The sequence below is a fragment of the Mycteria americana genome, chromosome 2, assembly GCF_035582795.1.
Source record: "Mycteria americana isolate JAX WOST 10 ecotype Jacksonville Zoo and Gardens chromosome 2, USCA_MyAme_1.0, whole genome shotgun sequence".
Taxonomy (NCBI): domain Eukaryota; kingdom Metazoa; phylum Chordata; class Aves; order Ciconiiformes; family Ciconiidae; genus Mycteria; species Mycteria americana.
In genome coordinates this window covers 94,858,899-94,883,629 of record NC_134366.1, presented here as the reverse complement: position 1 = coordinate 94,883,629, position 24,731 = coordinate 94,858,899, and the positions used below count along the sequence as shown (strand labels likewise).

Below are 24,731 nucleotides of genomic sequence, written 5' to 3'. Positions count from 1 at the left end.
ACATACCTTACGAATAAAGTAATCTATCAGGATTTTTGTACCTCTAAAGCAAATTTTAATGAAGAAATAGGTAGGCAAGTAATTCAGTGAGCAGCAATGGTGACAGAGTTTGTATCTTAGAAATCTGTATTTCAGTTCAATAGATACGGTCCCTGAGATGAATGGGTCCCGATCAAAGTTTATTTGCAGTTGTGCTTGATGCAACTTCAGTGAAACCTGAAGTCAAAACTGGAACGCAGCCTCTTCCACAGCCAGGTCTGTTACAAGGCTTCACTGCTGCTCCCAGTCTCACGTCCCCACACCAAAACCTTCTCAAATTCTACATCCTTCCCTCCAGTCGTCCTTCACCATCAGGTTCCCGAGTTACGGGGTGTCCATCACAGTAATACAGCCTGTGTCTCAAAAGCATATATAGCTAAAGCATCATTTTGAAATCCATGTAGTCTGAGGGGACACCAAGGATTTATGCAGATATTAGGATTCCCCAAGCAATTACGTATTTTCAATTATTTCACATTCCCAACTCTCTGTCTTAATGCAGGAGTGACTTCGTTCCCTCTTTACAACCAAACAGGGCAGAAGCCATGTTTTTCAAGTTTTCAGTATTAAAAAAATATATAATACTCCTTTCCACCTCCAGGAACTGACTGCATTTTAAGTCTGCTAGATTTTAATCTCCACTAATATATGCAAATTCCATTCTCAGACTCAGCTTCTAGCATGTTTCAGTGATGCTGCTCTGCACAAAAAAATGGTGCGTCCACATAATGTGATAATCGGATGCCAACTTTCGCTGCTAAAGGTGTTATGCCAAGATCTTTTCTCAGATTGTCTCTTGTCTCTCTGAGTTGCATCCCTCAATTTGGGGAGAACATGCAGTTTAATTCATTTGTTACATGAGCATTTAAACAGAGAAAGTAACAACTGCCAAGGCCCTTAAAAGCAATTAACCTTTCAGAATCTGAGATACTAAAATTCATCATGCCAGTTTCCTCACCGGAGATAAAATTCAAGCCTGCGCAATGGCACTATACAAGACATACACATGACCTTGCTCCTCTTTGTAGTACTACGTGGTTTCACATTGTGCGCATGGGACATAATGACCATAACAATTATAAAACCCAATCACAGCAAAACCACACAGACCATCCTACTGCGCATAGACTAGCCTACTGCAACTAAATTTCTGCTTTCACTCCAAATTCACCTTCTCTTGAAAGCTCTCTATTAAAAGTTTCCTGTCCAGCTAGCCAACATAAAACAGAACACATGGACAAAAGTCACAATTATTATTAAAAAATGTATAAATATTACGAGACAATAATGGATTAACAGCCTGCACTGCATCATGCTACAGCCATCAAGCACATGGATGTCTTCTCCTTCAGATATTGACTTCTCCCTATTTAGTACACTGTAATCCTAAGTAATAAAATGGCTACTAACTGGTATTTTTTAGAACACCTTACTGAGCTTCAGCTATTTTAGTTAATAGTTTTCACTCTGGAGTAGAGAGTTATTTTACTATTAAGTTAATCACATTTGTATTCCAGTGCCAGATCATGTGATGTAAAAATTAAACATTAACCTAGCTTCTGCAAATGATAGTTTGAAAGTTGATGGACCCATATAGTAAAAACTAACATCTTTGAATACTTGCTGTACTTGTAAAAACTCCAACCCTACATGTAAACTGCTGAAATTATGATAGAGGAAGAGACTACCTCTAAAAGTAGACAGTCTTATAGAAAAAAAGAAAGATTACAGTTTGAATTAAAAAAAAAAAGGGGGGGGGGGCTGCTGATTTTTAAAAGAGTGCCTTTAAATATAATGCTGCAGAAAGAATGATCCTCTAACAAAAGCATCAGTCGTCTTGAAGACATTACTGGATAGTTACCTCAGGCACAGCATTGTGTTTTTGTTCAGCAAAGATTTACAAGAAGGTGACTTATGAAAGGTGTTTGAATTGCTTTTTATTTTATGAATGACAACCTTGTATTTCTACACAACACTGAAGTAAATAAAAGAGAATGGACATAGTCCTGCATCACTAAAGTCTAATGTGACCAGGCTTTAATCTGAGACTACACCTGTACAGTAAACAGATGAGAAATACACAGACAGTTTCTGGCACAGAAGTAGACACTATTTTCTCAATAGTGGCAGATGAGATTTACAGGGTATGTACTTCCCTGACCAAGATTTTATAATCGCGCTTCTCCCTCAATTGGTCCAAAAGTCAAGGGACATCTAAGAAGAGTTCAGACACGCTCTAGGTCATCCTTCTATTAAGAAAGGAGAATAGAAGAATTAGAAAATACATAGGACAAGCCACAAGCCTCCGGAGGTATCCTGTTCATGGGACAGAGGAAGGAGGCTGTGGATACCGACCATTTTAGCAGGTTTCTATTCTGAGATCTATTCTGAAATCTGGGCTGTCTTCAGATGGGTACAATTCCTCTATGGAACCCAACCATGGGCTCAGTACTTTGAAGCTACAAATATCTTATTTGGAGAAATGCTTCTCCATTCTAAGGGGCATATTGCTCACATTACAAAGGTGGTTCTGCAGGGTTTTCACCTCCTGCCACTTCCCTCCCTCTCTCATTGCTCTTGTCCATAGCTTTACAGCGACCGCTGGATACCACTGATGTTGAAAACAATGTCTTTTATTATACTCCTGCCCAAATTTTAATAAGAAGGAAATAAAATTTAAAAAAAAAAATTTTCAGAGAAGATGCCACTGTACCTGGAAAAAGAATCACCTAAAAACATATATGCAAGAATATAATACAGATAAGGCTATACCAGACACCCCGGACCTGTTGAATTAAATGGGATTATGACTTTGCATTGCTTTGAGGTGATTTGTTATTCACTATGCAGATCACTAAGGTATTTTGTGCTCAATTTACTTTGTACTGAAGATTTGTTCCCTGCTTGTTTCATATAATTCTCTCCCCAAAACAATGTTATCAAGTGGATGTCAGTTAGGAATACAGGTCTATTATCACAACATTACCAAACTAATAGAGATGCAGTGGTAGGAATAATTTTTCTTTTTAATTCCCCTGAAAACATTATGTCCTATAGCCAGAACTCCATGCTGTGTGATTTATCAGCATGATCCTCAATTAATCTGCAGCTGTGGCATCACAGTATGCCCCCTGCACAGCACATCAGCTTGTGACAACACAAAAACCAAACCAACATGTCCCCCAACCAGAAAAAACACACAACCTAAGCAGAAAGCAGTGATGTCTGGTATTTATAACCTAACTAGTGCACTTTATTTAGTTTTCGTTCAGTCCTAAAGTTTTGAGAAGCAGCATAACAGACAAAGGGTTTAATCCAAATGGGGCAAGTCAAAGCTGATTTTTCTGTGGTTCCTCCTTTTTGCCTGAAGTGACAACTTTAAGGCCAAATAAAGAAAAATATATCTGAAACCAAGGTTCCGTTTTTACTTTCAAATGAACTATTTTTAATACAGGAACTAGAATGTAACAAGTAGCTTTTCATTAATAGCTAGATGCTGCTCTGAAACCAAAGTAAAACTATACCAATGTACTCATTGATGCTCACTCTAAGAATTTGAAAACACCTAATTGCATGTACATAGGAAAAATACTTTATTTTTTTCCTCTAAGACCCTTAAAATTCCTTTTACTCATTAATCTGAAATCTGTGGAATTACAGGTGATACATCTGGTTAACTGAATTCCAGTTCCATATCAAGAAGCAATACTAACACAACCTGAGAAAGTATGAGATAGCTGTGGGGCAACTGGGATATAAACTGCCCTGTGGAACCTGCCACCGGTGATGTGCAAGGCTCAAACTCAGAGTCTGATTCCCAGCACTGAAGCTATGTTTGCACGCCTTGCAGGTGTGTAGAAAGTTGTGAACTAAGCCCTCTATATGGGATTCATCATGACAGTAAAATTGGACTCCCACAATGTCATTTTTACATAGTCTCATTTCAACATATGAATGCTTTCTTAATTTTCTACATATTTTTGCAGCATGTTTAAGTTATAGACAGCTTCAGTGATTTGAAACGGCTAAAGATAACAACTGACCAAGGGACTACTTGCTATGAGGTATTGTAAATGGCTATCAAAAGGATATCTCTCAAAGCAAAGTTTAAAAAAACCCCAACATTCTCATATTTGTTTCAGATACTATCTGAAATGACGATATACATGCAAGGTCCTGCACTTGGGTCAAGGGCAACCCCCGGTATCAGTACAGGCTAGGGGATGAAGAGATTGAGAGCAGCCCTGCCGAGAAGGACTTGGAGGTACTGGTGGATGAAAAGCTGGACATTAGCCGGCAATGTCCGTTCACAGCCCAGAAGGCCAACCATATCCTGGGCTGCATCAAAAGAAGCGTGGCCAGCAGGTCGAGGGAGGTGATTCTGCCCCTCTACTCTGCTCTGGTGAGACCCCACCTGGAGTACTGCGTCCAGCTCTGGAGTCCTCAGCACAGGAAAGACATGGACCTGTTGGAGCGGGTCCAGAGGAGGGCCACAAAAATGATCAGAGGGATGGAACACGTCTCCTATGAGGACAGGCTGAGAGAGTTGGGGTTGTTCAGCCTGGAGAAGAGAAGGCTCTAGGGAGACTTTATTGTGGCCTTTCAGTACTTAAAGGGGGCTTATAAGAAAGATGGGGACAAACTTTTTAGCAGGGTCTGTTGCAATAGGACAAGGGGTAATGGTTTGAAACTGAAAGAGGGTACATTCAGACTAGATATAAGGAAGAAGTTTTTTACAGTGAGGGTGGTGAAACACTGGAACAGGTTGCCCAGAGAGGTGGTAGATGCCCCATCCCTGAAAACACTCAAGGTCAGGTTGGACGGGGCTCTGAGCAACCTGATCTAGTTGAAGATGTGCCTGCTTATTGCAGGAGGGTTGGACTAGATGATCTGTAAAGGTCCCTTCCAACCCAAACTATTCTATGATTCTATGAAACTGTTATAAACTACTTCATAACTTCATAACCACTAAAAAAGAAAAATCTTAAAAGGTTAAAAGTTTAAGGTTAAAAACCTTAAAAACAGTTAAAGAACAGTTTATCTGTAAAAGCAGACACAGAAAACACTATCAGTTTGTGATGCCACATGACTGCAGTAAAGTAGGCTTATTCTTGAAAGAAGAGTAAATCACTCTATAGGATACGGACATCTAACTTTTTTCATATGGCCAATTTTTTCAAATACTGGAAAATAGCTTCACAATATGAAAAAATCTCCACCTTGAAATAATGACTTTAAAACTATCAAACATATCCAATACTTTATTACATATGAAGACAAATATTTACAGTCCCGTGAAGATTATGTACTTTGGCTCAATTCATGCATCCTTTGTAGCCTTGTGCTCCTTTTGTAAGGGACAACAAAGGAGCTAAGTGACAAGACAAAAAATATTGAGGATCAAAGAAAGCCTAAGCTGGACCAGCATAAAAAACATGCAGTAAATGAAGTAATTGGGTATTTGGAAGCACCATTAAGCAGTCCATGCAACACCCTTCTCTGTCCTTGCTGTAAAAATCTCAATTAAAATAAAAAAAAAAAATTGACTTGCACCTACTCAGCAGTTACTGTTCGCACAGACCGTTGGCTCTCTTGCTGGCAAGGCAGAGCCGTCTGGCCGCAGAGCAGCACTCCCTCTCGGAGCAAGGCAAGGTCTCTGCCCCACTGTGCCGAGCTGGCAGCAGAGGGAAGGCAGGGCAGAGGCAAGGAGCTGGTGGCTGGTGCAGCTTTCCAGCACCAGCAGAACTTCCAGCAGCACCAGCAGAACTCCGCAATGCCAGACTTCTGTCTACCGGGTCAATGGGATGGAAGTTCAAATGGGTTGGGCGTGCGGCTGCCTTTCCTACAGGGAGGGAGCCCCCAGGGAATGGGGGTGAATGGCATGTGAACCTGGCACTGAGAACGGGAAGCGATCGGACACCGAAGAGCTGGGACTATCCTGCTTCACTCGTGCAATGCAAACGAGAGGAGGAGGAGGTCGGCGCCATTTGAGCACCCACAAGCAACAAAACTAGCAACCTCCCCTCCCTGCAAAGAAACAAACCCAAGCAAACCAACAGTGCAATCAATTTTGTATGGGCTGCTCCTGTCTGGGGCGGCAGGAAAAGGGGGATTTGCTTCTCCCCTCTCCCACCTCTTCTTTACGTACCGAACAGAGACCTGATATTCACCACAGGCACCTCATAAGATGGAACAAGGAGGCAGAACAGCAACACAGCCCAGCCATGTTATGAGAAAGCCACCAGCTCAGTGACAAGAGAAGGAACGCCAACTTTCCTTGTAAATCTTCCCCTCAGACAATGCTTAACCTGCAGGACAGCAAAAGCCCAGGCCAAGTGCAGCAGGGGCGAAGCAACAAACACCAGCATGGCCACCTGGGTCCTCTTCCCGTTCCTCCAGCAGCACATCTAATCCATGAAGAAAGACTGGACTCTGGGAGCAAACACTGCCCCTAACCCACTAAAACAAGACACACTTTTACAGGAGAAAGACAACGTTACAAAATAACTAGGAGCAGTGCTTGACATAAGGCATCCCTCGGTGCACACTCCTTTCCTTCAGCAAACGAAGAACTGGGCAGGAGCGGGAAGGAAGGCAGAGAAGAGGAGGACAGCATCTGTCCAGAAACACAAGGGTAATTCTCACCTTCAGCAGTTTTTCCTGAGCTGCATCACAGGACAATGAAATACAGAGTTTTTCCCTGCTGCTGGCAAGCGCTTGAACAGAAACCATGGCCAGGAGCAACAGATAACTCTTCCCTCTGGAAAGGAGCCCCCTTAACTCTGCACGGCTCTCCTGACAGCACTCTCCTTCTGCACAGAAACGCAGCTCGCAAAGAGCCACATTTCTGGTTTGCACCTGCCATCACAAATTTCATAGGCCTCTTCTCTTTGATCAGCGCTCTCCGCCGTGGCACCCAGGAGGAGGTGCAGCCTGAGGCAGCACAGCTTTCGGCAACAGACAGCTTCAGAGGCGGTGGTGCACTGGTGGAACCACCCTAGATCGGCAGGAGGAACCTCGGGGAGACCTGGCCTGGAGGAGGCCATCAGAGAAGCTGGAGGGCAGCCTGGCAACCACCTGCACACGCAGGGACGTTGGGCAGCTTTGGAGGTAGCACGGGAAGTGCTGCAGGAGTGCCCCTGCCCCACACACACTCCCCAGGGGATAACCCATTGCAAGAGCATGCTTTGTAAACCCTTCAAGTCCTGCACTAAGCCACTCTTCAGAGGCAATGCAAACTTTGACTGCTTATCCTTTCACTATTCAACCTCCTTTCAATCAATCTTTCATTTCAGGGTCCTCTTTTTAATTTCAGCACTACCAACCACAGACCCTACTCTTCCTTTTCCTAACCCTTTCCCCCTCTGTCTGGGAAGCACAGAAGAGTCCTCACAGTGTTTTGCGTGCCCCGTCTTCATCAAGGAGGCACTTCAGCTCTGCACACCCAGCACTCAAAACTAATGCCAACTGGCCGTGTAACCATACAAAGCTGCTGGACTTCCTACGACTCAGCTGCATCACAAGGCCTTCCCCACGGTGACCTTCAGGGGCCAGAGGCAGAGACTGTCCTCAGGCTGTGCATCCTGAGGCAATCCTTAAGCTTTCTTCAAGGCCGTCAAGGTTCCCCCCGGTGCCAATGAGATGCGTATGTCCTACACAGAGCTGAGGAGGACAGGTTCACTCCTCCAGTGTAATTCCTGGTTCATCCTTGCTGCTTGTGTGAGGCTGGGGACAAAGATACTTGCCCGCAGCCCCTAAAACCAGCGCGTGTCCTTAAAGCATGAGCACCCTGCAGGTTTTGAGGTCTAAATGTCCACAGCTCACCAGCGTCACCAGTGCTTTTAAGCAGCAGCACTTATTTCATCTGATAAAGGCCCAGTTTGTAGAGAGTTCAGAATAAGCATAGACCTCCCATTTACCACTCCTCCCTCCCAGACCACTGGGGACAGCACTCTTTCAAGGCTTTTAATAACTTTATCCAGAAATCACATCCTTTTTACAGAAGAGGGCTCATCTCTTTCACTGAGGGACCACAACAAAAGCAAGCGTCGTTCGGAGCTTCCAGAGCGCCGCCACCTCCAGAGTGTGATGGCAACCGGTCCCACAGACCCCACTGCTGCCGGAGCCATGCTCCCCTGCTGCAGGTCGGCACCGACAGCCAGAACCTGTGCAGCAAAGCTGCTTTCTCCTCAAGGCACCTACGGAAATCCCAGGCTTGCAAAATAGCAAGATTTTCCCCTTTTGGACTTGTTTCATGTTTAACGTGAATTAAATGCCAATAACTAAGGAACTAAATCACTAGTCCAAACTTCCAATTCTGCACATAAGTGAACAATTGCCGATTCTGTGTCCCACTCTGGCTGAAAGGCAATCCTTCCCTCCTCTTAAAGTAACAGCCCTCTTCAAGTTCCAGCAGTGTTCATGTAAACATCCCATCAAATAAGCTTATCGCTACCATTATTAACTTAGGATTTCAATCAATAATGCAAGGCCTTTAGGTTTATAAGGAAAATAAGTAATGCACCTGCCTGGACAAAAATTATTGGTGTTATTTAGTTGGGTTACAAATACAAGTTATAAGTTGCTATTCAGTAAGGAAATTAATTCATTATTTATATCATGTCCAAGTACTCCCTCCAAGCACATCTTTTATGGATTCCCATTTCAAAAGTAGAATTTCACATTTATTGCTACTTTTAGTGCCAAAGTTTGGGCTGGTACTTTTTATATGAGAGAAGGCATTACCCTTTGAAAACCAAAAGGGATTGTTAAGTAAAAGCTACCGACCAAAAAAGCCTATGCAGCTACCGCTGTTAAGTATGAAAGATTATTTTTAGCATAGACAGCATGACAGTAACACACCCGCTCATAATTTAAACCACTAAGTGATGAAGAATTCATCCTGCCCCTATCTAAAGTTATGCTAGTAAGGGAGATGTTCGGTAAGCTCCTACTATTTTCTACCTTCTGCAATATGTAGCCCTTAGTGCACAACTATCGCCATGTATTTCATTCACAAGTGAAATGCAAGGAAAATACAAAAGTTAAAAAAAAAACACCACCACCCAAAAACCAGTGAGTAAATAGAACAAACTTAATTTAGTTTAATTTACCTCATAGAGAAATTTTAGCTTATTGAATTCTGCTTACTGAATGTTGATTCACCTAGAGGATGAAAAACTCTGAACGGGCTTTATCCTTAGTTGTGTAAACATTCCTGAATGTAATAAGTATTTAAGAGCTCACAAAAGAGAGAGCTGATGTCTATATTAAAAAAAAAAAAAAAGCGCTTCCATTCTGTGAGTCAATGTTCCAAATTAAGTGACATTTTCAAATTCAGCAAGAATGTTATCTTTAAAAAAAAAAAACCAAAACCACAAAAGTAAATGGTTTGCAAATATAACTAACATAATTTTTGTTTCTAGCGGGCAACGTTAGCTGCAGAGAAAAAAAATCCAGGCTTTGGACAAAGTCCTTAGACTAAGTTTGCCTTCCTTTTTTTTCCATCCGATGTGGAAAAGCATGCACCATCTTCATGATTAGAGGTACTGTTGTAATAGACAAAAGAACGTGAACTATGATCTATAAAGGAGGACACTGAGGTCTTAAAACTCCCCCCCCCTCCACCAGTGCAATTCTTGCACACAGAAGATACAGGCCATGAACCCTTGGCACATATCTTCAATGAGTACACAGCAATCTACCTCCCTCGTATCTTATACCAATAGGCAAGACAAATAGCTATTCAGTCCTACACTTAAGACAACCCAATGAAGAAATAAAAAGTTATATGTGCCAAACTTCAGTTGAACTCCTTCCCCTCCTTTCTGCTAATTTGAGAAAAACTGTATGGTCTCCATCAGAAGGGATACATTCCTATGAGCATTTGTGGTAGAGGCAGGAGGAGTCTGAGAGCTGATCCGATCCAGCCCCAAATTCCCTCTGAGCACTGACAGCTCTTCAGCCTGGTTGTGTCTGGTTAGCTGTGGAGGCTGACAGCATCCGCAGCTAACAGTTATCGATGGAGCAACAGAATAATTGGCCTGGCACGCATCCACTTGCTTTTATTTCCCCTGACCCTGATGATAGGGGTGGAGGGGGAAAGCGAGGGAGGATCAACCCAACACAAAGCTGGACTGATGGGGTCATTCTTCAGAACGAGCCTGGAGCAACGGTCAAATCCGTATCCTAAACACCAAAACAAAATTCACCTTCACAGGGCCCATTTCTGCTACCCAAATCAGTGTATCTTTTCAGCTTTGCCTCTTCCCTTCCGAAAACCCATCTTCAGGTATTACCCATGAACATCCTGCGTCCCAGTTTCATTCACTATAATTGTGATCTACGTTGACAGGGTTTCCTTCCTTACAGAGGTGTTGTGAAGATTACAGTCGCAAGACAGCCTGCTACTTCAGCACGGAGAACCAAGTGATATTTTGCGAGCAAAACAAGAAACTCTCTTCAGGGCATGACTGGGAAATAGAACATCATATAGGAAATACAAGGCAGCCACATGTGGAACACAAAGCTTAAAGTTCAATATAAATAGTTGCTTCAATCACTATCACTGCCTCAGCTGCTCAGTGATTTAGGCAGAGGTCTTGTCCCCTTCCTGCAAAGAATAGTAATCTTTTCTCATACACACGTATGAATCTACACAAAACATATACTACGGTGGTTTCTTTAACAGGAAGGAAATGGTGTAATGATGTTCTTCAAAAAAGCATAAAGCTGTTACAGGTATTTAACTAGAGAATTCTGTGGAAAAATGTTTTTAGGGATTTTCTCCTGTATTCTGAACACCCAAAACTTGCATAAAGCAACAGAAATTTTTGGACATGCCAGCTTTGCCCTTGAAGAAATGATTTTAAAAAGAAAAAAAACCAAAGTTCTAAAAGAAAGCAAAGTGTCTTGCTCCAAAAAGTACACTTAACTTTTTCTTGATGAAAATGGGTGTGATCTGAGAATGGACATAATCTTCTGTCTTTGATGAACACAGCAAAGATAAACCACCAGAAATACTTACAATTCCCAAGGCAAGTTCTTTCTACATCTGCTTTAGGCTATTTTGGCTGTAGCATTTATGTACTCTAATTATTTTGTGCATTAAATACCATAAATATCCCTGTTGATTTGTGATCTATTTGTGGGTTCCAGCATACAGCTGTATTTCATTTGGTTGAGAGGACATTCTGCAAGTAGGACCTGTACACCAATGGATTTCATGGACAATCATTATTATTTATGGATAAACCAGTCATGCTAACAGCCTGTCTCTATGCCATAGTTCAATTTTATGTCTGTGTACCTATACCTAAGTGTACCTCTGTAGGAGAGGGGAAGAACATTTACGTATGATTCACTTCAAAAGCAAGTAAACAATCCTTTAGCTTCACGGGGAAGGAACTTTGCAGTCCCTTTGCAACACACAAAATACCTTTGCAAGCAAAAAACCCCTAGGAATTTCTTCAGAGACAACAGATTTTTCTCAAAGACAATACACAAGATTAATAAAAATATTGTCTCTCTCCTTATGAGTAAGCCTCCTCCCCAAATTAGCTTAACCTACTGTACAAATAGCACAACATTAAGTATTTCTCAGTTTTGTGCATGCCTTTGGGATTCTATTGATAGCCGCCATCTGCATAAGGTATTTTGTTTGACTGGCATGCACATAATACATTTTGTTTAGCACATCAGAAAGAGAGGAATTAGTACTGAAGAATAAGGTATATCTCATACAAAGACAATCATGCAAGTTACATCCACCTACCTGTACTAGTGCGATATGTGCCTGTGTGTGCTGGTTGCAGAGGGTCCCCCTGACTCTGGCTGAGACTCCTCATAGGGGGCTTCTGATAGACTCTGTCTTCGTAAATAGGATCTATATGGTGTTCTGGAGACTGCAGTGCCCTTAACTCGGAGCCAAGGTGGCTGTGCTGGCTGCTGTAAGATGCCCGAGACCCAGCTGCAAATAGATTCATAAGAGACATTTAAGAGAGAGAAAAAAGTGACAAATACAGGATTTGATGTTATTAAAAGTTTATTTGAAAGTAGCACTTAAACACAAAAAACCTCAAACAAAACAAAGAAATAAATGTTTTCAACATACAAATAGAAACAGCATTCAAGGGCAGCAACAGTTCCAGTTAATCACTTTAGCTGCATCATTCAGCTGCCTGCATCTACTACAAAACCTCATTTCTTCCAAGGAAACTACATATTTTGGAAAGATAGATATCATGATATCATATCTTCTTAAACAGAGACCAAAAAAACCCAACCCCTCTCAAAAAAGAAAAAAAAAAGAAAACAAACAAACAAACAAAAAAAAAAAAAGAAAAAAGCTGTGCGATCGAGGAATGCCCTAGACCAAAGGGTAAAGGGGTCCACAGAAGAACCAGGAATGGGGGAGAAGAAAAGAGCAGCAATCAGAACTAGTTTCACATGTTATGCCCATATCGTAAGATCTACAAATGAAATAAGCTAAAGCTGATGAATAGATGTAGCTATATGAAGGCTGATCTTTTTGCTGCTTCACTGAAGTACAATAGAACGGTCGTGCCTTATCAACATTTTGCCCTCAACAGTTCTAAAAAATCATATTGCTAAGACTTTCTACAACTTAAATATCCTCTGAGGATGAATAAATTAAACATGCCTTCTGGAAAAACTACTTTAAGGATACAGCTTTTTTGTGTTGTTGTTGTAAATAACTGGGATTATATTAATACTGGGATTGTACAAAATACTGGGATTGTATTAAAACATTTTCTTATTCTACTATTAAAAATACTATTTTCTATCATGATATTTAAAAAAGATACTTGTATATTTTCAGCTGTGATTACTGTTGTCACTTGAATCCCTTTGTCACTTAGGTGGTCCGTTAGCAAGATTCCCAAGGAGAGTCACGGAGAAGCCATACAAACATTACACATTTTGAAGGCAAGAATCGAGCAAGTACGCAAGCAACACTTGACAAAGGTTACGTCTATACCACAAAGTGGTAACATGCTATTTAAATGTTTAGAAAAACAAAGACACAACTATTACAACCATTGTGGATGCTCCTGTGAGGTCAAAATCCTGGATGTGGGCGATGTTCTACTAGCTCAGCTTGTACTGCTCAGACCATCAGTGTAGCCATTCCTGACGAAAATCTCTACCACATTCATTGTGTTGGCAGTGGTTTTGTTGCATAAACAAACACTAAATATTTTTAAAATGCAAAGCACAGATATAAAGTAATGTATGATAGCAACATAGGGTAGAAATGAGAAAGATACACAGACACAATGTTACTTAAACTTTAATACAAATTGTCTGGAGGAAAAGAATAATTTATTCTATTTCCTTCTTTCTAATCAGCTTGTGCCATATCTATGTTTTCTTCTGAAATTTTCAACATACGTGCATGTTTTCACTGGCATACCCTATTTGCATATTTTTCCCTTCAAACATTTTTCAGACTGACTTGCCATTAGCACACCACTGAAAGTAATTCTGTTGTTCCCCTTACTAGAAAGTCTGCCAAGAATCCCAAAGACATATTTTATCTATAACTACTGCAATTATCCAGGAAGTTGATATTACTATTACAGAATTAAATTCTTCATAGTCCGCATTTTCAAAATGCTCTTTAACCCTGCATCTTTGAGATTGATTCTCCTAACAGCTGAACGGCTCCACCAAAGTCTAGTATCCTTCAGAGTGGCCTAAAATACAGCCTGTTACGATTATGTCCATATTTCACTGTATATTTGGTTCAATCTGTATTCAGAGAAAAAAAATACAGAAAAATTGAGGGCAACATTTCGGAGGTTCAACAGTGCATCAAACCAGACTTGCTACAGAATAGAGAATTACACCCCCTTCTATAAGTACTACAATTCTTTTGTCCATTTACAAATTAACAATGCTCTTTGGAACAATAGATTTTCTTCTTAATTCTGCTTCCAGTGAACTGAAAGATTTTTCCCATTGAAGTTAGTAGCAGTATAACCCAAATATTAAACATGTTCTCAAACAGTTATGCTAGTCTTCTGGTGGGCTTCATAGTCTACTGATAGTCCTGAATCTCCAAGTGCTAATACTAGTCTAAAACTAAACAGAAGTTTAGTATTAGTTAATTATGCTAATACTAAATAGAGGTTTATTTGCATACTGTACAGGTAATTAAGGCTGCAACACTACTGTACTAAACAGTAAACATACATATAACCAGAGAAACTTCTTGACCAAAACACATTACAGTTCAAGCAAACAAGACAAGGAAGATGTGACAAACAATAAAAGAAAACCAACATAACTTGCCCGAAAACAGCTAAGTGGCAATCTAGAAATAACTTGAAACCACCTGAACAACAAGATTATGGGTAAACACCCCAAAAAAACATTTGAGATTTAAAACTATCAGGGAATAACTGCCACTGTTCCTCTAACATTTCAAGAAAACAAAGATTTCATCAGGTAATTAAAATATTTTCTTTTTAAAAACATAAACACTCTCAAATCTCAGAAATTAAGGCCATCAGAACATGAATATGCTTTTTAAAGCATGTCTCAAAACCCTTTAGTTTCAACAAAAACTGATATTTTTCTACAGACCTCAAGATGCAATTTTACTACACTATTTCCAAATTATCAGATATCAATATTTAAATGCAAAATATTAGCACCCTTTAAAGTTTTAAATCTAGTTAAAAAAGAAATCAGAAAACTTACAAAAAGATGGAACACCGACATAATTTTTAATGTTTCTATTAAGTTGGTATTTCAAAAACTGGAATAGCAAGTTCTATTTTTGATTAAAATCTCTTTTCAATTGCTCTTAAAATTCTTACATTTATTAATTTATTCAAGTCTCAACTCAGGAGCAACAGGTTTTTATTGCACATTTTATTTAAATATTACTATCAACTAACCAATAGCTGTTACACCAACAGTTATCTTTGTTGCCGGTGCTGTATCATAGCCAGTAAAGCTCACACAGATAACTTTAAGAAAAACTAACACACAATTACAGCTGAAGTCAACAAAAGACTTGTAGATTTTTGTATCGTTAAAAAAAAAGAAAAAGGGGGAAGTGTGATGGATTTCATACAACTGCATCCTACCTCACCTACACACTCAGCCCCTCCACCATATTCCTCTGCTACTTTGGAAGACACTGGAAAGATGGTTAAGATAATCAATCAAAACAAAGACCGTGAACTCAAAGAATTGATGCCACCGAGAAAGAGAGGTGTATAATATGTCTCTTGCCTGCACCTTGGGTTAGCAGCAAACAGCTACATCCTTTACTGCCTGAAGCTGCAAGCTGATCTGTATCATCTGCTTCAAAAAAACCTTGCATTAATGCAGTCTAAAGCTCACAGAGGTCGGAAAAGCAACAAGGTCAGAATGGAAAAGCACCAATCAATATACTACCAGGAAGCAATAAAACATTGGATTACCAAGGCCCATTAGCATTCTCGCATTCAAGGAGGCTCATCGCCCTCAGAAGCAGCTTTCCTAAACCTAGAGGCATCGTGAATGCATGGCTCACCCCAAACTGCACTTGTCCAAACCCTGTTCTCAATCAGGCGCCATCCCTTCACCCCACTAATAATGCTGCACCGCTCTGGGTTGCCCGAAACCAAAGCAGTGATGTACATCAAGGCCACATACAACTCCTACATATTCTGAAAACGGACTCATCCCCCCTCCCTGGCCAAGCTGTCCCTAACAGCAATGCTATTTTTCCCTTCGGGAAGTATAAGGCATCAAGCCCATTCAAAGACAGGCCTACATACAAGTTAAAAGATAACTCATTATTAAATTTACATTTCTGCAAGCCATTAATTACAGATGATGCATTTAACATCAGAGTAGACACAGAACTCTTATGACCATGGTTGTGAAGGAGTGGGGTTTTTCCTCCCTTCTAGATTAAAAAAACCAAAAACAAACCCCCAAAACATTGAGAAGATCTAAACCATTATTTAGGGGCTGAAGAAACCACTTGATAAGTCAATTCCTCAAACAGTCCAATCTTTAATTTGACAAAAGATTGAGAAATTATTTGATTGCAATGCCGGAGATGCATCACAGCAGAAAGCATGGAAAAGACTAAAAGGCTCTAAAATAGCTGAGAGAGGCATCAAAACTGAAGCAGACAAGTAAAAAAAAAAAAAATTAAAAAATTTTTAAAAATCAAAATAGGGTACATTTATTTTTTTAAACAGAAACTGATTAACTATAAGAACAAAGCATACAGAAAAGAGAGTCTTCTCTGTCTTCTGAAGTCTCCAAGACTGAGACCTGATAGAAAGTGGAACACCCCTTCTTCTCTGTCTCTGTGGAGCTTGTAAAAGTAGGCTGTGGTCAGTCTCCAGCAAGGGTATCTTGTGAGCCCCCAGCCAGGTGAATCAGATTAGGGCAATGGTGATAACCTAGAAGTTTTACCAGATGAAGATACCCCGTTCCTACAACCTTTGCTCTCCTCCCACATTCAGGAGAGGCAATAGAAAGAACCCAGGAAAAGTGCAGTCCTACCTAATTGGATCAAAAAGACAATCTCTGCCCTTTACACTTAAGAACTCTGCTAGCTGAAGGTTTCCGCATTATTCAGATATGTTCCTCAATAGCATAGGGAAATGGTTGTTTCCTAGGAAAATGTTCTTTTTTGACCAAGTCTCATTTTCCACAGGAAGAAAAATACTGTAATCAGACAAGTGTAACGTGAGAAAAATACACAAAATAATCCCTAATTGCTCTTCAGAGCTTGTGCGGGCTGTCATGGAAATAAATACAGCAGACACATTTGAATGACACTGCTAATCTGACAGTTTAGGTCAATAAAGTAAACCACTATATTGGCAGCATTTTTCATTTCAAGAAACTAAAGACATTAAAACTATTCAAATGAATGGACACACAGGCATTTGCATATGCTTTAATAAAGCCTGAACAGTTTTTATTTGTGCCCCTTGTGAAAGCCTTTACAACCAGTCATCCTGCCTTGCTGCAGCCCTAAGAAGGAGCCCTACAAATTCATGATACTCTCTAAACATCCCTAATAGCAAGAGCATAGGATACTGCCCACCTCTCCAGGATTTAAGAGCTCATTGGAAACATGAAATATGCAAGTGATCATCTCAACATGAAGAAAACCATCCAGATTTGACCAGATAAACCATTCAGCCCTCATTTAGAAATACTCCATCACAAAACATATTCATCAAGAGCCCTGTAAGGCAGTTTCTTTATATCTACGACACGGGAACATCATTAATGAGAGAGGAGCTGAGGATGAAGCTCAATGACCATTATATTACCACTTATCAATAATGTGTTTACACCATTTAACTTAACTTGGTTGCAACCCCACACATTTCAACACACAGTACCTCTGCCTACTTGAGGCTCTAAGTATCAAACTCAGACTCTGAACACACCACGACACATTGCACTCAGGAGATGACATTTTCTAACAAAGAGGATTGACCATCCACAACTGGCTGTATAGATTTTTAATTTAAAATATAATGACAACATTGCTCATGTAATTTGCACTGAGTTTTTCTTAGATTACAAATTAAAAACAAAACAAAACAAAAACCAACCCCACACGATGGTAAAATTGTAATAAGCCCATCAGTGAGATAAGAGACTGCAGGCACAGAAACTAAGAGAGAATCAGCAGTTTTGTAGCTTTGGTATGTTGCATGCTTTTCAGAAGACTGACAGAACTTTTTGATTTAAATGGCACATCAGGGCTGAAAACTCTTTCTGACATGAGTTTCTCTTAGATGCTCGCCCTGAAATGCTACTGTCCTTATATATAAAAAAAAAAACCCAACAAACAAATTATACAGTACATCAGGTCATAGCTTCACTGTCATTCTGAAAAAGCAGTATGTGAGAAAGAAGATATCAATAGTAGGATTTTTACTCTGAACTCATATGTGATGAAACCTATTTTACAGACACTAACCTGGTTTACTTTATGTGGTAAAGAAGTTAACGTGCACCCAAGTGCAGAATTAGAAGTGAACAGGGGGGAGAAGGAGAAAGGGGTCAAACATTCATAGCTAGAGTTTTGATATTGACCTTTTCTTTGCCAGAAATTTATGCAGAAACATCTCCAAAATGCTTGCCTGAATACATGCATCTTCTACTCACAACATTGGAAAAGGACAGTATGATCTACAACAAATGTTACTATAAATAAAACTAATAAAACTCAGATAATGGGAATATACCAGTACTGTGTGATGAAAAGTACGGTACCAAAGAGAAGAAAACATATCTAACCCAAGTACTGAAAGCGAATACAAATTGTTAAGGCATGACAGATGGTTAAATTAACCAGTAAGACACGACAGGCCATATGGCAGCACCAGCTAATGCACACCTTGGGTATGTCAGCTTGTGCCCCTAGCATACCAACGAACTGCATTCACCAGAACCAAAACACAGTCTGGAGTGAATTTCTATTAATTGGGTTTAGATTCTTCTTAAACACAGGTTTCTCACCTGTTTAGATTTTACACACACACAATGTAGCAATTTGGGTCTGAAGTTTTCCTTTCCCCAAATATTGAAATTAAAGATTAACTAACAAAAGTTCAGAATTAAACTAATTTTTGTCTTTATGCTCTTTTTCCATTCTCTCTACACTATTCTGTCCATGACTTGGGACTATTTCTACAAATAGAGAAGGAAATAATGCCATCACTGAATTGACTGATTACACATGATGCCTTTCAACTTATGTCAAACTCTGGACGTCCGGAAAAAACATGGATGTGCTACTTTGGCATCCCTCGTCCACACTATAGGAGATCACCACAAAAAGAGTATGTGCTACAACATACAAGCCCCCAGAACTGAAAGAACAGACTTGCCTCACCTGTCAGTACCTCAGACTGCTTTTCCTCAGGTTTTCTACTTAAAAGATTAAAGTGTAATACAATGCATGGCCTAGGGTGTTTCTTGTAAACTACCATTGCACTGTCAAACCTATCAGGAGTTTCACTGTCAGGATACTGTCACGTTCAACAGTATGGCTCACACTGTAGAATTTCCCAGACATGATTTGTCCATTAACCAGATTAAGTATTTTAGGAAAGTCTCCTCAAAACAGATTGGCTTTGGCTGCTTAAGGGACACCGCAAAACCAGCCTCTGACCTAGGGTTAGCACTTTTCACATCAGTGCTAAAAATAAAGGGGGGGGAGGGGGGGGGGGGGGGGGGAGAGATTGCCCTTTTTCAAGTGTAATAAACAGGCCAAAAAAAAACTTTAAAAATCATTTGATAAAGCTTACTATGTCTTAGAAGAAGTATCTGGATAATTTTTATGCTATTTAAACTAGTTTTTAACCAAATATTGAAATTAATTACACTCCTAAGTATATTTAACAGAGGAATAAAGCTAAAAATATTTTCTTAAGTTGTCTATGTTTACTTTGTAGTCATGCAATGTGACTTTACTGCAAAGTATTGTAACAGTTATTTTAATTCTACAAATCTAGGAAAAGCAGAAAAACCCCACACCATACATTTGTGTTTCCTCACAAGCATTTTCTTTTTCCTGCTACTGTCCTCATTCTGTTGAAAAGCATTCACCTGCTTAAAACATTTTATCAAAAATAAATTGTAGTGGAAGAACAGAAGTGTGACTGGGAGCAAAGAGATAAGAGGCGAAGATAGCCAGGAAGAAACAGCAGATTAAATGTGACAGACAAGTTCAGGGAGATAATTCCCATTTCATTTCTGATCTAGGGAACTGTCACTGAAGAAAGAACGAAAAACAAAAACTCCCCCAAACCAACAGCTACCACAGAGCAACAACTTGCCTTCAGCAAGGCAGAAAATGATAGTTTTTTTTTTAAAACTATTAACTGAATGATCACATTGGGTGCTCCGCCCCCCCCCCCCCCCTTTCTTAAGCGCTACCTCTTCCCTTCCCCTCAACCCTGCCAATTTTACAAAATAGGGCAAAGAAGTCCTATGCAGGAATGGGAACAGATACTGCTACCCAGAGATACAAATCACTGTTTCTAACTTTCCTGCTCACTAACCACTTTGACTGAGGGCTGAGTGCCTCAGCACAGGATGATGTTACTAAGCAACAATGCCAAGCAGCCACGCATATGCTGTTTGCATAGCTCACCACAGCTTCACGACAACTGAAAAGAATATTAAGCCTTTGTAGCAGAAGAGATCTTCTTTGAAGTTCTGCTAAACATCTTTATCTTAGAAAAGATAAAAGTTTATTATTTCAAATTTTGAACTGTAAAAGCTTGTGTTGCACCATGGGCTCTATGCTAAAGCATTTACTGTGGCAACACATTCAACTTGGCAAGTAAAGGAACAGAAATACTAGTGTATTTGGTGAGACGTGCCCCAAAAGTAAATATCCAGAAAGAAATCCTCTACGGGATATTTTGTGAAACCCTACAGTTAACACTTCTCTGACAAGGATTGCAAATCGAAAGGAAGACCAGTGCATCTTTAATTCCTCAAAGCTGGGTCTTCCTTCCTCCCCGAGGCACAAGGCAGACTTGGGGACCCAATTTCTGCCTGCTAAGCAGCACTGTAGACTAAACATCTAAAACCCCATACATCTTTGTAGGGCTAGAGACCAATTCCAGCAGCACGAGTGATTTGCTAAAAAGCATTGCTGCCTCCAGCAAAACAAATCAGGCACTATTCCACTGATGCCCGCTAGCGAAAACTTAACTTTCTGATCGTGTTTACATCATGAAAAAGCACGGCATCTAAAAAACCTGGCAATTCACAACCCTTCCCCCAAACCGAGCATCAGCTCAGTCAACCTTAAACAGAGCAAGTTCTTACAGCAGCTCTGGTGCAGGGGAAAGGGGAAAGCCTTTCCGCATCGACTCCTCCCTGCACATGGAACAGAAAAAAATATCTAGAGCTTAAATCCAACTAGAAGTGAAAGTCTCAAGATTGGCACAGCAAATTCGTTAAGGAATGAACGTGCTTTGTGGAACAGTAGTTCCCAAAGGGAAAACAGTCACTGTGTAACACTGTGGGAAGGGTAACACCAGAAAACAAAACTCACTTGGGTAATGAAGTGTCAAGTCTGTCCAACTACAGTATTCCTCAGCTGGCTTTTGCCGGGCAACCTTAATTTTTGATCTAATCGTACTGTCATTCCTGGGAGTTCACCGTTCCAACAGGTGGTTTTCCTGCTACCAGGGAAAACGCAAATAGATAGTTCCAATGAATCCTGACCATGGGCGCATCTTTTAAAAAGTATTAATTTATGATGAATATTGCACATACTTCTTTTGCAAACCTATGTTCCAGTCTCCAATACGTGCAGTTGAAATCCAAGACACCACACCTGGGGTTTGCTCACAGAAGAGTATTTGCAACTTATCTTTTGTAATTCCTTTTACAATGAGATCGCATATTATTAGACGTGTGAACAATATTAACTTTTGGAGATTTTATCTGTAACACTTTGTACTCAAACTTGCATTTCACTGAGAGAATGGAGAAAAGCATCAGATAGCATTTGTTCTTTTATGTAAAGTCATCTTTGATAGAATATTAAACACTTTCTCCTCCCAGTGGCTTTCTCCTCCTCAGTCAGCATTTGCTTGCAATCCCCAGTTTCTAGGGTTCACCAAGACCCAAGGTATAAGTCTGTGACGTGCCAGGGGAAAAAATGGGGTTCATCATCTTTGTCTTTCTTTCAGTGCCACATTCAAGAAAGGGAAAATCTCTTTGGATATTCTGTAACACACTATATTACTCATCAAGGTTTCATTATCCACTTGAGACTCATTGCATTTAAAATACCAGAGTGAAAACACGGAGCTTTTATTACATGTATACATAATCAATATGAATACAATCTAACTAAAGAATTTAGTTATGCCTGTAAAAAAGTTTAGACCAGCAATTACCCACTTTTACAATTACGTTCAATAGATTATCATAGCATTATTCAAGCTGGTTTTAGGGTGTTCCCAATTAGGTATACATTGAGACCTATGCTAAAACACTTAAAATAACCTCCTATTATTAAAATCATTATAATCTAAAGCAATTCTAACAGGCTTGCTCTAAATAAAAGAAATAAAAGAAATGCTGAATGTAGAGACAAAGAAAAGGAATACTGTTAACACCGTGATCATGAGGAGCTTAAGGACTTAGGCAAAGTTTATGCTGGAGTAATCATCGTATCCCATAAAATGAAGTTTTCTCTTTTAATTCATTATGCTTACTAATATAGCAATCACATAATAGTAAACATTTAGTATCCAACTTCCAAAAACTCAGAAAAATATCTTATGTAAATCCTTCCACAATAAGCAGCAAGCAAAAAAGGAAATGGATGGCTACATATTTTTTTCCAGGAACTTATTTAAAGCAAATAAGAGAGACAAGAAAAGAAAAGAAACAAAACCAGCACAAGAGACTTTGAGATGTGCCATTAATCTCACAAATTCAGATTATCCCCGAAAAGCACGGCAAGGAAAGGACCGTAAGCTGAAAGAGTCCTGTCACTCAAGCAGAGAGTCCATGCTAAAAAGAAATGGCCATGACAAATGCTGCAAGAGACAAATGGTGACAAGAAGGTCAGCGGCAAAAGGAAAGCAGACCTAAGATAAGAAACATAAGAAATGTTTTCACACCAGTTTGCCATAAAACACTGGAAGGGTTCAGCTTCAAGAAGGGCTTTAACAGTACTTTTAATTAGAAGGATGTGATGCATGTTAGTCCAAAGGTGACAAACACTTGAGGGATTCTGAACTGTCCCACAATTAGTTCCTGGTTATTCATAAATGCAAATTAATGTCATTTGCATGTCAAATAGCTGTCTCACCTGTGAAGCCAACACTTCCACGATCATATGGATCATATGGCTGGCTGAAGACATTTGCATCAAGTTTTCCCTGATTTTACAAAAGCAGTCTGAAACCTACTGCAGACTGAGAAAAGCAGTGACATGCGATCCATCACAGTCTTGATAAACTTCAGAGAAAGAGAGATTCTCAGCTAAAACAGTTAATTCTTGAATTCCCAGACTCGCAAGATAGGATCCTAAGCAGGGCAGGACACAAATTAGATGACTTTGGAGAAGACTGCTCAGTTATGTTCAGCATTAGCTTCAGATTCTTGCCAAAAGCAGCTCAAGGTGCAACACAGACAAGGATGACATGACCTAGACAGGAACTCCAACTTCAGACTGAAAGAAATGCAAAATTTTGAATAAGCCTCGTAAACTTTGAAGCTTGGACAGAGACCAGACAAAGTGCAATCATGGCTCAAGAGTCACTCTATCTTCAACAGGGCTACCAGTTTTAATTCTTCGAGGGAAGACTGAAGAGCATTAGTTCACAAAGATCCTCCAGCCAAACTCATCACGGCTGGTTAGTCAAAGCCCTAAAAGCAAAGCCTGCTGGTGAAAACAAGCCACTCACATGATACCTTTTGCCCTCACTCCCTCTTTGGTCAGATACTACTATCCTAAAAGCTGCCAGGGCAGGGACTCGACTGATCTTGTCTTTGAAAAAAAGCTGGCAAATCCTTCATCAAATTACTTACTCCTACCAGGATTCAGCAGTCTTGATGTATAACCTCCCTTTACTAATAGCAGCTACGTAAGCTAGCAGCCTTTCCTCTGTTAAGAAAAGAAGGAAAAACACTAAGTCAGGTCTGTGTACAACAGGCTTCTTAATTTCTTGATCATCCAGGCAGATCAGTCCAGAATAGAAGAGGGCTGGGAAGAGTCTGTCTTTCGCACAGAGGGTCACAGTTGTATACAGTTCCCCAGATGAAGTCCTAACCGTACATAATACTCCCAGTATTGCTTGATATGTGATTAGGCCATGAAATATCCTATTATGTTCCTAATATAGGTGGCTGAGACACACTGTGGTCAAGCAGGTCACCCAGGTCTTTTCCTACTCTTGTTTTCAGCCAAAGATCCCTAATTTGTAACTAGCTATTAGGTGCGTTATTAGCTCCGCTCCAATTGTACTCTTTCCCTCCGATCTGCAAAGCTCGTTCTACACAGGATTTATCTTCCTCTCTTCAGAAAATGCCTCCTAATATTCCACTATCATAAGTTTCCTTGGCATATTTCAGGGTTTTGTGCTGAGATAATAACATGAAAAAGTATTTTTCAAGTGGCCGAAAGAGTTCTCCTTGTGGGACTTTATTAGTAGCATCCTTTCTTTCCATTAATTTGATTTTCAGAATGACAAACTGACAATGCTCCTTTGCCCAGGTCCTCGCCCAACTACACTCTTGCAAGAACATCCATCTTCTCTAGCTTAACTAAACATTTCCCAAGTGGCACTACAGAAAATGCGTGCTCAGAGCCCTGATAGGAAATTGAAAGACATCACATATAATCTAAGAAAAGGTCAGTAAGCAGGTTATTCCAGTACAATCTGGTTTTGGCAGACTCATGTTGCAAATTATCCCATTAACCATTTACCACCTTCATGTCTTGTATTATCCTTTCTATCAGCTTTTGTTGTAATGTCCAACAAAGCACCGTGATTAGCTGGTCTGCAATTTTTCTTTCACTCAGTCCTCCCTTTCTTCAGGGCATATTAGCCCCAAACACGCAAAGGGCTGTCGTCTTGTCTCCCTCTACCTTCTCCCCCCCGGCCCCGTCAAATATCTGAAAGAGTCCAACTCACCCTCCTTCAGGG

General features: G+C 40.1%; 1 protein-coding gene across 1 annotated transcript in view; it reads right to left on the bottom strand.

Moving 5' to 3' along the window:
- CTNND2 (catenin delta 2) overlaps positions 1–24,731 on the bottom strand; it is a 566,347-nt gene that overhangs the window by 261,422 nt on the left and 280,194 nt on the right. Inside the window, exon 7 of the mRNA XM_075495646.1 lies at positions 11,813–12,007. Within this exon, the coding sequence (XP_075351761.1) occupies positions 11,813–12,007 (195 nt within the window). The remainder of the gene's footprint in view (positions 1–11,812; positions 12,008–24,731) is intronic.